The sequence below is a fragment of the Cottoperca gobio genome, chromosome 14 (genome assembly GCF_900634415.1).
Source record: "Cottoperca gobio chromosome 14, fCotGob3.1, whole genome shotgun sequence".
Taxonomy (NCBI): domain Eukaryota; kingdom Metazoa; phylum Chordata; class Actinopteri; order Perciformes; family Bovichtidae; genus Cottoperca; species Cottoperca gobio.
Window position 1 is genome coordinate 14,909,173 of NC_041368.1, and position 12,951 is coordinate 14,922,123.

The window sequence follows — 12,951 nt, forward strand, 5'->3', positions numbered from 1 at the left end:
AAACTGGAAGTTGATTCTATTGTTTAGTTTCCTCCTGAAATGCATTCTGACAACCTGAGGCATTTATATATATATTTTTTAATAGCCAGTTGCTCGTACCTCTGCACAGTGCTGATAGCTTTTTTTTTTAACCCCACTAGCAAGAGTGTGAGGCTCTTAGGATGGCTCAGATGGTCCAGTTGGTAGTAAGGAGCAGCAGAGCCTTCAGAAATGACTTGCACTCTTCTGCTTCTAGTCTTATCTTCGTACAAACTTTTGCTTCTACAATTAATAACTTCCCCTCTAACGTCATTAGAATGTCCTCTCATCTACCTTTGACAGCAACTTGTGAACGAGGCGAAGTGACATCTGATATTCAAACTCAAAGTCTGACTCCATGAGGGCCACCGCCACCCAGAAGACTGTGGCCAGTATTGTCGAAGGATGTGAAACATGGGCGGGATCCGATAGAACGCTGGGATCAATGCGATTGGTCGATGATGTGCAGGACCCGGGGGTTCTTCCTGTTCGGGAGAGGCCATGACTGTTGCAGGCCTGTATATTAAATATAATATAACAGTGAATTATTGAGAAGCACTGCGTTCCAACAAGTCTGCTCCAGCATTAAGGGGTCACACAAAACAACAATCTTCCTTTTTCTTGCCTGTATGCGATCCAGAGTCGCACTGCGAGGAGGATCACTCAACGGGTGGCTGCATTCACCAAACTTCTTGGGGACCGAGTAGGAGCGCTGGTGGCGTTGTGACGACAGACCGACAAATCCCGGGCCGGGGAAGTTTAACTGACCCGTGCTCTTTCTGTTCATCAGTTTTTCACTAGTCATGAAGTCTGGTGAGGACGTCCTGTCAATCAAACACAGTAAAAAGCAATAATAATAAATGTCATAATAAAATAAAATAGTTTTGCACCTTTCATACAAGCTTCATACAAATGTCAAGATGGACATTAAAACCTACTCGATAATAATAGTTAATAATAATAATTATATGTAACCCACTGAATAATAATAACTAAATAAGTTACAACTATGACCCATAATATACTATACCTGAATATGGTTATATATGTTTGATTTGGTGTCCTAGTATCAGAGGAACAATAAGTTTTAGCAACATAAAGGCTGGCAGAATTCCTATCGAGCAGAGACCTACCTGGTTAGAGCTGCCATAAGGTCGCTGTTTTTCAGACACTCTGCTAGATTCACCACCACTGACTCCAGCGTCAACAGCACCTCCATCACGTAGCCCTGAAACACACCAACATGTGTTCTCATTTGCGTAAAGAAGGATGTTAACTGCTGTAATTTTCCTCTACAGTCTCTCGATCCCTCACCTGCACCTCGTCTCCGTGTTCTCCCACCACCTCAACGAGGCGTGAGACCAGGTCGGAGACAGCGTGGTTGTTGATTGGCTGTTTGAGCGCTCTGAAGATCTGGAAAGAGCGGCCGGCATAGTGACGTGAGGAGCTGCACAGAGCCGTCTGTAAAGCCACATCGCTCAGCTGATGCTCCAGGTGGAAGTCTGTATAAAAAGATGGGTGGAGAGACACATAAATGTACACGCAAACACACGAATCATAAGGTAGTGAGTGAGCGCTGATATTTCTGTTCTTCAGTGAAAGACATTTGGCACAAACGTTCTCACCTGACTTGGACTCCTTGAAGACAGAGACGACGTGGCGTAGGAAGTTGGAGAGCTGCTCCGTGCTCTTGGAGTTGGGGTTCTTTGGTGTGATGTCCTCATGCACCCACAGCGGCCCAAACGCTCTGAGCAACAACAACACAGTACTCCAGGCACTGTATACCCACCACCAGTAGCACCACATACATGTTACACGAGCGCTTGAGTATGTGCGCAGTGCACACACTCGGGAAACACACCCGCTCGACCATTTGCACGCAGGACCAAACGTCACTGGAGGTTTTACCTACCTGGTGGAGAGGAACTCGATGAGTTTGTTTGTCTTGTCGTCGGTTTCGTTGGGCGTATCCTCAAGGTCCTCCAGGTCGTCGGGTGTTACGAGGGGCAAATTTCCGACACTGCCTGCAGTGCTGCCGCCACCCAGACTGGCAGAGGAAGAGTTGGAGGTGGAGCACAGGCCAGAGTCCGCCACTGGAGACGTCTGCCACTCTCGCAGGAAATCAGGTGCATCTAAGAGAACATGATGATAGGGTATACAGTCTTCACCGGTTGTTTCACGTGAAAACAGATCGAACAATCATTTCTATCCACTGGTTAACGCCATTAGATTGATATAAATATATATAAGCATGTTGAGTATGTTCTACTCACGTGACTGCTGGTACTCTGTGTGGTAGCTGGACTTAATGGTGAGGGTCTTGTTGTCACTGATCTCTCTCGTCAGCATCAGAACTGAGGCTATTACCTGGAAACACAAACAGGAGGGTTCTTCAGCTTCTATCCATTACCACTATATGGAATACAATATCAATTCAGGCTAAATAATGACAAGTATTGGGATCCCACTCTGACCTGGAAGTTGTTGTTGCAGGAGAGGGCAATGAGGAGGTGGAGAAGGAGACGCTTGCTGTGTTCATAGACCTCGGGTCGGTAGTGGTCCAGACCTGGTCAATAAAACACATCCAGTAAGACAGGATTAATATCACTATACTAAACTATACTGTACTATAACAGGTGGGAACAGATGTATACAAAGAAGGAGAAAAACACAGAAGAATATTGTTATTGTTATCGACGCTGACATTTATATACATATCTGACTTGCTGCAACACATCTTAATTATTGTAGATTAATTATCGATAAAGATCAAATATATTAAGAGAATTGAAATATTGCTAAATGCTGTTGCTGTGCAAAGAAATGTTGGCGTACAGTTTATTAAAAGGCCCACTTGTACAAGGGCTTGATGGGCTTTACTGGTTGCTATGACAACTCCCAACCAGAGAGCTTGTATCTCCTGTTTGTTATGTTCAGTATGAACATTACCATAAATTAATACATTCTCCTAATACACTGACTAATACAAAGAAATGCAACAATGCAACATGGATTCCTGGACAACTTCATGCACACAGTAGCCCAGATGTGACGATAAGGAACAGACTGAACGTGAGGGTTAGTATGCTGAATATGCAGAGTATGTAATCAAATTTCGGCACAGCTGGCCGGGGAGGTATGTGTCCACATGTTAGATAATAGAGTCTTGGTGAGAACGCCTGTGAGGGATGGAGATAAAACCTCACACTGTCACGCTACAGGCTTATTTGACGTCACAGAAAATACCTTCACATAAGGTCTGTTAACACCCTTTCTGGCAGGACAGTGTGTGATGATTTTATCTTTTTAGTTCCTTTAAGTTCACCTCAACTTTTCTGAGTTTATCCAGTTGGCCAGACCAGCTAGTCATGTTTTCTTTTTACTGTTACTTTACCTTTTAAGATTAAATCAGCTCAAGGCTAGACTTGTACTAAGAAAAAGGTAGAGTTATGTGTCGGTGTGTGTTGCGTACGCCTACCCAAGAAGAGGGCATGCAGCAGCAGGGGCAGGTGTAAAGCCCAGTCTTCTCTCACGCTGTGGTCCACCACCATTTCAGTCATGAAGATCACCGCAATGTTACACCTGAGAACAGACACACATAGTGAGGGCACAACATATCAACAACACTTGATCCTTGCATGAGATGTGGGGTGGGTACTCGGGAAAGTGGCCATCCAACGAGGCATTGGTTCCCATGTGACACCAGTTAGCCCAAATGTCCTGTCCTGGAGCAACTATTCTGTAAATTCTTCATTTCTGTTCTGTTATTTAGAATAAAAGGACAATAAGAAGAGGATTCTGTCCTTCAATCAAATAAGGGCTACGACTAACAACTATTTTCATTTTGGTTTATAAAGTCTTTGGAAAAAGATTTGTCCAAGGAAGCAATTTCAGGTTGCTTGTTTTTTCCAACATAAACCCCCCAAAATATTCAATTTACTAACATAGAAGACGAAGAAGAACACAAAAGTAATTCATATTTGAGCAGTCTGAACTAGAGATCTTTCTTTAAAAATGACTTAAATCAAAAAAGCTTCTGACTAATTTTCTTGTGAATCAACTAAACGATTAATCGACTAATTATTTCAACTCTAAATCAAATCAATTTAGAAAAAAAGCTAAAGACAACTATATTCTTTATTGGTTTTACCTCTCACATGTACTTCAGTCATCAAGAGGATCTGTGTCAGCAAGTTATTGAATGTGCTTGAGACACAGATTGAGCAAAGAAACTAAGTTTCAGCAGGTGTATCTGTCAAGTCTCAAGTCTACACACTGGTTTTGTGGATATATTGTTGCTGGAATAGTGAGAGAATGTCATCTTTAGTAATGATTTTTGGGGTGTCGAGAGAGATGGAGAAGATAAATGAGTAACTCCCTGCTATTATTCATTCTCTACATAGCAGAGACAGAGCAAGCTGGTTTGGTTTCAGTCTGTGCTTGACTTTATCAGATCCATTTGTGAGCTGTAACTAGTCTGTATGAGAAAATACCTTGCTTTGCTGACTCAGCTGAAACGCTGCCGATAGTAACATCCCTGTTCAAACTCTCAGTCTGTGTTCTGCGCGTGTTTTGTGGTTGTTTCAGAGTAGATTGTCTGTACATGTTTGTTTGTGTATACCTATGCAGTGGTCCTCTAGGTGTGATGGTTTCTGGGAGGTAGTCAACCAGAGGAGCCCAGCAGCCGCCGTTAACAGGCATGGGTAACGGCTGAGGATGGTTGGTCTCCACAACACCCAGGATCCAACCAGCATATGGCGGGAGTGGGTCAGCTACAAAAACAAAAAAGATTTAGTTAATAAAAACATACATCTCGTACAAATAAGGCTCTCTTTACAAACTTTAATGATCTCTATTTCCAATACACTGACCACAGACCCTCAAGCACAACAAAGTATCAAAGCAGTGACGAGTCACTTACAAACTGCCCCAAAGCAGCTCATTAAAAATATGTGCAATTCCAAACAGGAGCGAAGTGGCAGTGCAGGTATTTCAACAACAAAGTGGTTCTTCAGCATGTCTGCAGCTGTTGACACTATCTTTTATTTAAATGTTCTTTTCTTTGGACAAGTCTACATATACTCAGCTTTAAATGTACACATCTATAATTTACATAAAGGGAGAGGCATTTTGTTTTCACTTTGCTATTGACTATTGAAATGTACAGATTGTGATAATAAATTAATTGTAAATAAGTGTGTGTACCTGTATTCATTTTATGTTTATTTTTATTTTTATATAGCTTAAAAGGATCAACTTGTTTGTTTGTTTTCTTGTCAAGAGTTAATAAGAAGATTGAAACCACTCCTATATCTGTACGATAAATATGAAGCTAGAGTCGGCTAACTTAGCTTAGCGTACTAGAATCTCACCAGCATCTCTAAAGCGCACTAATTAACAGATTATATGTCATTTGTTTAATAATAATAATAATAATATAATTATATAATTATAATTATAATTATAATTATAATATATAATATATAATAATAATAATAATAATAATAATAATAATAATAATAATAATAATACATTTTATTTGGAGGCGCCTTTCAAGACACCCAAGGACACCGTACAAAATACAAGAGATAAAAACAGCAGGACATTGAAGAGCAGACAAACAAAACCAGAGATATGGTTGAGACACAGGAAGAAAGCAATAAAGAGAAAAGGGGGGGAGGGGGGGGGGGGGGGGGGATACAGGATGATGGAGACTACAGAGAGTAGGCCAGTTTGAACAGGTGAGTTTTGAGTTGGGACTTGAATGTTGTAACAGTTTCGGACTGTCGGATGTGTGGAGGGACGGAGTTCCAGAGCTTGGGAGCAGTGCAGCTGAAGGCCGGAAGGGCGGAAACCAGATTGAAAAGGTTCATGGAGGTTGTTTGTGTCGAGGTGCAGCTGAAGTTCAGCAGCAACGACTCGCTCAAGGGTTTTGGAGATGAAGGAGAGGTTGGAGATCGGCCGGTAATGGTTTAGGTCAGCTGGGTCAGAACCAGGCTTTTTGAGAACGGGCGTAATTGCAGCTGTTTTGCTTTTTTATGATGGATAGGGGGGCGTTGACCTTAAAGGACACAACTTTATGGTCAGAGATGGGGAACTCTGCAACAGTGAGGTTAGAGGGAGTAAGACCAGTGCAGCAGATTAAATCCAGTATGTGACCTTTGTTATGCGTTGGGAAGTTGACATGCTGTGTGATACCAAGACATTCAAGAAGTGAGGTGAAGTCATTGGCAAGAGTACTGGAAGGGTCGTCGATATGGATGTTAAAGTCCCCCACAAGGATGACAATGGGGGACATCGCACAGACAGATGTTAAAAGTTCTGATAATTCAGTGAGAAAAACAGCAGAGGTTTTAGGAAGTCTGTAGATGGTAACAATAATGATTGGTGCAGAGCCAGTGAGTTTCACAGCTAGGCATTCAAAAGAGGAATGATGGGGTACAGTGATAGTATTGACTTTAATGGTCTCACGATAGAGCACAGCAAGACCACCACCTCTCCCGGTAGCACGGGGTTTACTGAAGAAGGTGAAGCCAGGTGGGACAGCTTCATTAAGGTTAATCCATGCTAATGTTGATAGGCAACCAGTGGAGACTACCGCTTCCAGCCAAGAGATAGTCGGACACTTAACGTTACCGGCATCACCTAATTTTCGGCAAAAAAACCGAATGAGGGTATTTCCAAAACAAAAGAGAAGGAAAACATATATACAAAGGAAGATATTTTCCACTTAATGGCAACATAAAACAGCACGTCATTGTCATGGTTTAGTGTAAAATCACTGCATCACGTCAAACGCTGACTTGATGAATGTATCCCCTGCTCAGACATGAAAGGTCCAGTTTTTGAAAAATGGGCCAACTCTTGTACTTGGCTGGTTACGGCTCTGCTTAGTCACATGAGGACAACCAGCAGCAGACTCACGCCTGGAAGCCTCCCAACACAGACGCTTGCTAAAGATAGACTGGGCACCATCAGTGTGTTTGAGGTTAAATCTATGTCACAGGGGACAGTGGTGGGCCTTGGCTCGTGTCCAAATAACATGTCTGACATACAACTACAACATAAATGAAATGCAGTGAATAGGACAGCCTGGCAACACTGGAACAGCTGAGCTTATTCGAGTAATGATTCCTGGTGCACAGAGACTTCACCATAAAAATTTACTGTCAATCTGTACATTTATGTCTGTATGGAGGGGAAGAGACAATTAGCATGCAAGTGGGGAACATTAACTGACAGGAAGAATCCTTGTCCTGGAGCTCTTTGTGAAATACAGTACAGACAGCTGTGAGTCCCCGTGGGCTGTGTATGCGAGTACGCATTGTACAAGTACGGCAAGTTTGTACATTCATTCTCATGAGAACTAAGACAACTCACTCTTTTCATCCTCGTAGGAGCCACCGGAGCTGTTGCTGTAGCGAGACTCCAGTCTGTTGTGAGCCCTGGCCATGCTGAGACAAATGCATGACAATATAAGTTAAACATTCGGAGTTTGCAAAGTGTACAGCCTTATTTCATGACTGACATGCTGCTGACATGTTGGACATATTTTATCTTCTTGCACGAGCCTCTCGAGTATATAAAGATGTATTAATACTGACCGCTCTTCACTCTCTCTGACCAGCTTGATCTCGTCCGTGTCCGTCAGGTTGTCCTGACCAGCCACCACAGTGTTACTGCTGGACGTGGTGCCTGTGCATTAAGACATTTCAGAGATGATCTTCAGAAATACAGCTCAAGTCATCTGTCACACAGAATGCTGTCAAGTTCAAAGTCGAGTTGAGATGAAAATATGACAGGAACTCACCCGTCTGTGAGGTGGAGGCTTTGTTGCTGGCAGCAAAGCGATAGAAGGGAGGGTTGTCACAGTGCAAGACCACAGGGTTAACTGGGTCAGTCTGCTGCAGCTCAAACAGGAGCTCCTCCATAGTCTGGATGGTGTTGTTACGACACAGGTAGATCACCACCTTCTTTATCTAAAACAAATACAAAATATACCGTATTAATTGGTTTACCTTGCACTATCAGCATATTTGTTATAATCATACCATGTAATACACAACCCAGTACCTTTGAGGCAATCATTTACATTTCATTATATTTTACATTATTTTACAAATAAATCACTTTGAAAACTGGGAGTTTAAACATAGGGAACTCTAATTCAAGTCCATTCCCATTGGGGCTTTTACTTTAGAGCAGCGTGTCTGTGTTTACACACTTGACTTTATGTTATTTTATTTACTAGACAAATTCCTTTTAAAATAAGCACAGTCATGGTAGTAAGTGTTCACACTAAAGTGAGGATGCTAATCATAAAGTATCATTAGAGTGACGACGCTACAACACTTACATAAGGCAACAGTGTGGTATCACTGCTGACTCCACAAAGGCTGATAAGGAACTGCAGGGCGATCCGCAAGTTGTTGATCCACCTCTCGTTGGACACCAGAACGTTCCAGGCACTCTCAATCTCTGGGCCGGGAACCTCGTCTCCATACTGAGAACGTGAAGAAAGAAATGCGGTTCAAAGGAGATTTCACTGGAAAGGAGGGGGGGGGGGGGGGGGGGGTCTAATTTCACAAACAAGCACAAGCATGGCTTCCTACCTTAGCAGTCATGAACATGAGGTTATTGAGCACCAGCGAGGTCGCCTGCAGAGAGCCCCAGCCGTTGCCCCTCAGACTGGGGGACAGACCCATGCCCTGCCCCTGACCGTGAGGTTCTTCCTCTGGTGTGCAGGGACTTGAGGCAGGGGGTAGGAGCCCCGTGTCCACTAGCTCAATGTTACTAAGCCAGGGTAGCAGGTAGGACAGCATGATCTGTCTGCCGTTGGAGTGGGTTGTTGAGAAACGCTGGCTCACCTCTGCATGGGCAAAAAGTCAGAGGAATTAATGTTATAGGTGCCGTGAGGAGCGTTCTTTAAACGTGTGCAATAACAGGAGAAAGTCAATTCAACAAGTGTCTCAGAGAGAATACTGAAAGAGATTGCGTTGTTTTGGAGCTTATCCTTCCCGCCCCAGTATTTAATGGGTACACTAGATATAAGTGAGTAGCATATCGGACTGTGACGTCACAATAAAAAGCATTTTAGGAGCCTCTCTTTTTCCTTAATCTGATTTGCAGTGTTTGCTGTTGAAACATGATAGCCTTGGGAGAAATAACAGGGTGGGGAGTGGAGTGGAGTTTTTATAAATACGCCTGCAATTAAGGTATACTGTTCTTTCCAGTGCCTTGTCTAAATCCTTTGTACACATTCCCCCTGAAACATGTACCTGAGAAAAGAGGCAGCGTGAGCTCCGGGTACATGCTGGCCAGCTGGATGGAGAGTTGTGACAGGTTGACGCTGTACAGGGGAGGCAGGGGGCCGTGTGTTCCATACAAAATATTACCAGGCTTCTGCTCCACCATCCGCTTAGAGTACGCACACAGCTTAGACTCCAGCACCTGCAGACATATTATTTATTTAAGTCAAAATGCGTTGTCAGGTTTTGATTTATGCTTGCGCTCTGTTTTCCACCTCTTTGCAGGCAATTCATAAATATTTAACATGAGAAATGCGGCCTTTATGCATGTGTGTATGTGTGTATGTACCTGCATTAGCTGCATGGAGATCTCATATATTTCCCTGCTGGTGTCTGAGGCCTTGAACAACACCAGATTGAGCAAGGTCACAAGGTCACATGGGTAATTCCTAGCAAAGTAAGGAGGAATGAACATTAGTTAGGGCGGTGTGGGAAATGACATTTCAATTTTAATTATAAGAATACAATGAATGGATGTAGTGTAATCTCAAGCTAATAACTCCCATAAAGTATTGTTACATATACTGTATTTTACTGTATGTTTTTGCAAGTCACCAAGACAGGAGTAACTGGCCTTTGTTTACCTTTTTTCAAAAATTGTAATCATTTTGTAAGATATTTAAAAAAAGAAAACTAACATGCTCAATAAAAGTCACTCCCAGTTCCCCTAGGGACATTTTATTTGTAATTAAAAGCTATCGAGCGTTTTACCTGGAGCTGGTGGATTATCAGTGGGGCAGATTCTAACAAATGTAAGAAATGCATGATTCCCCACCTGTTACCGCAGACAGTGGCGATGGCCTTGAAGCAGCCAGACGCCAGCTGGTAAGATCCAGTGAAGCAGCGGTCCACGGCCCAGTTGAACAGATTGATTTGGTCTGGGTTCAGTTCTAGGAGCAGGATGACCACCTCACATCCCAAACGGTGCACCTAGGGCAAACACATGTCATTATGTAGAGGGACTAATCCACAGGTTAAAAACGTAAGACTTCTATAATAACATGTTGGGTAAGCTAAATGGCTGAAACTTAAATAAGATCATGTTATAACTATTCAAACTTCTAAAGGTGTACTGAAACATATAGAGTGCTCCTGGGCAACACATCAAAGATCCCGAAGTTGACCTACCCGTAGGTCGTGACAGGCCAAGATGTTGTCAAGCCATTTGTAGAGGTAGCCGTCAGTCGAAAGACCCACATTGTCAAACACTGGACCGCAACACAAAACTGCTGACATGGCCTAGGAGACAAAAGTTGAGATGAGTTAACGCTGAGGCTTAGGTAAAACGATGAGGGTTTGTGAGTATGGATATTGCTTACCTTTAGCGCACAGTACTGGTAGCGAGTGATCTGGTGGTTTCGGTCACTGTAACGATCGAGGGGAGTAAACATGACACTGAAGGGTCCGGCCCATTGGCTGAAGAGGATGAAGAGATGGTGTCTCAGAGACTGTTGAGGGAAGAGAAAGCGCCTGTGGTGGACTGTGAGAGAGAGAGAGATGAGAGACATGGAGAGTCAATATAGGAGACAGTGAAAGTCTGACTGGCATGAGAACTTAGTCTGTGTATTATGATATACAATATCAGAAAAGTATTTACCAGGAACACACTGGATGAGATTTGCCACCATCCCGCTGAAATGGGCTCTGATGTCTTTAAGCACGTCCAGCTCCTTCTCATTCTCAGCCTCCAGAAGCATGCGGGTTAGATCCACATACTCGAGGAACAAGGCGCCCAGGGACAGGGAATCACGCTCCAGCGCTCCATTGGTGCTGTAGAGGAGGAGAAGGAAATGTATAGTTTTATATCGATAAGGAAAAAAGCATTCATGATTATACCTGAGCCCAAGTGCACAGGGAAACATCAAAAATAAAAACAATTAAAGGGCATTAGATTAAATGAGTGTGCTACCTGTCACTGATAACTCCGGCATTTGCCAGCAGCTCAAAGATCCTCAGCAGCTGCAGCCTGAGAAGATCCCTCCTCTCTCTGCGCTTCTTGTTCTGAAAGCACAGACAGGTTTTCCATTTACTGCTAAATGTAAATCTAAATGTATGTTTGAGCACTGAATTATACTGGGATAATTGATTCTTGAAAGGAAAAGTGACTTAACTTTACATTAGCAGTCCATTTTCATAAATAATAAATGATTGACCTCTGGAAAACATCTCTAATAGCTATGAGCGTACACTATATACAACATGAAATATATACTTCTACACTCTTATTAACTGTTGTCTAGAAAAAGAAGTCTAACTCTAGACAAACATTATACTTCGTCAAGAGTATATTTTCACTGTCTGAGATCAATAAAGTTAATCTGATCCTGTCTCCTGTGTGTGTGTGTGTGTGTGTGTGTGTGTGTGTGTGTGTGTGTGTGTGTGTGTGTGTGTGTGTGTGTGTGTGTGTGTGTGTGTGTGTGTGTGTGTGTGTGTGTGTGTGTGTTACCTCAGGCCTACGTTCCAGTGCTTCCTTCATCAGTGGATGGAGTTCTTCGACTAGCTCCCTATAAATAGGATCAGAGAGGGAAAACTCCATTGATGATTTATTGCTAAGTGAGTTTGATCAAATCTTCCCTCCCTGTAGATGGAGGATGGCCTGATTTAAGGAAACAGAATGGTTTGTAATAGATAACCATCTTGTGCAACCCAAATGTCACATGCCCTAAAACCACTAATCCTCATGTTAGACAAATTTGTCCGGGGAGACTTTAATCTCTTTCATAACAATGAACGCCCTTATGGAAAACATTTCAGGTTAAAAATAGATGATCTCTTTCAAAATGAAGTACACCCCCTCTCACAATGGAAGCTCTGTTGTTTGAAAAAAAATGTGATATATCTCTGTCCCTCTAAAAACATCCTTCAGTGACGCTTTCTTGAATGTCAAAGAGGCATGCAGCGCATCTCAGTTGTGAAGACAATGTAAGGACAGATGGGATTCAGTAAGTGAAGAACACAACGTGAAAAGGCTTTCTTATGTAAGAGATAAGTACCAAATCTAACACATCATCCATTTTCTATTCTACGTGTATTTGGTGGCATTCCCTCCCATTCAGGCTTTGTGTGTTAATTCTCTGCCAAAGCAACAGCTCACACCAGAGAACAACAGGCCTGGGTCACATGACAATAACAAACGGATGTTTTAGGATTTTTGACATCTGAGCATTAAATGAGATTTTTATTTTATAATAAAACAAATTATTTGACATCTTAGTAGGTAAAACTGTAAATTTCCACATGTTCCTGTTTCCAGTACCTGAAGACCAGAGCGTTTGTGCATCCAAACCCAAGCACCAGAGACTCGGTGATCTCCAAACTCTCAGCTCTCATCAGCGGGACAAGCTGTTTTAAAAGCCAGGCTACTGAGGGCGTGCCTATCACCTGAGATAAAGAGAAATACACAAACATTGATACGGAAACATTAACAACCTAAAACTGATCCAAATTCACAAAGAAATGCCAACAATATACATTTCACAATTTCTTTTTAGGATTAGTGACGACCAAAATGATTAAACGATCAAAATGAACTTTTTCAGTGCATCAGGTCCGATCAACAATATTTTCACTTAGAGCTGCAACGATTAATAAATTAATACATTTGCAGCTATTTTGATGATCAATT

The 12,951-nt window shown here is 42.5% G+C and overlaps 1 protein-coding gene across 5 annotated transcripts in view; it reads right to left on the minus strand.

Moving 5' to 3' along the window:
* fryb (furry homolog b (Drosophila)) overlaps positions 1–12,951 on the minus strand; it is a 49,501-nt gene that overhangs the window by 10,664 nt on the left and 25,886 nt on the right. For 3 of the 5 annotated variants that reach the window (XM_029447520.1, XM_029447521.1, XM_029447516.1), the window contains exons 24-47: positions 12,583–12,707; positions 11,773–11,830; positions 11,236–11,327; positions 10,924–11,096; positions 10,646–10,806; positions 10,455–10,565; positions 10,102–10,256; positions 9,616–9,715; positions 9,297–9,468; positions 8,631–8,887; positions 8,375–8,521; positions 7,829–7,997; positions 7,623–7,713; positions 7,399–7,472; positions 4,640–4,790; positions 3,497–3,600; positions 2,493–2,584; positions 2,292–2,385; positions 1,931–2,150; positions 1,644–1,765; positions 1,333–1,520; positions 1,152–1,246; positions 644–842; positions 313–534 (exon numbers count right to left, since the gene is read on the minus strand). In XM_029447520.1, coding sequence (XP_029303380.1) covers positions 313–534; positions 644–842; positions 1,152–1,246; positions 1,333–1,520; positions 1,644–1,765; positions 1,931–2,150; positions 2,292–2,385; positions 2,493–2,584; positions 3,497–3,600; positions 4,640–4,790; positions 7,399–7,472; positions 7,623–7,713; positions 7,829–7,997; positions 8,375–8,521; positions 8,631–8,887; positions 9,297–9,468; positions 9,616–9,715; positions 10,102–10,256; positions 10,455–10,565; positions 10,646–10,806; positions 10,924–11,096; positions 11,236–11,327; positions 11,773–11,830; positions 12,583–12,707 — 3,372 coding nt within the window. Of the gene's footprint in view, positions 1–312; positions 535–643; positions 843–1,151; positions 1,247–1,332; positions 1,521–1,643; positions 1,796–1,930; positions 2,151–2,291; positions 2,386–2,492; positions 2,585–3,496; positions 3,601–4,639; positions 4,791–7,398; positions 7,473–7,622; positions 7,714–7,828; positions 7,998–8,374; positions 8,522–8,630; positions 8,888–9,296; positions 9,469–9,615; positions 9,716–10,101; positions 10,257–10,454; positions 10,566–10,645; positions 10,807–10,923; positions 11,097–11,235; positions 11,328–11,772; positions 11,831–12,582; positions 12,708–12,951 lie in introns of all 5 variants that reach the window. The other 2 variants (XM_029447518.1, XM_029447517.1) reach the window with 1 other exon arrangement.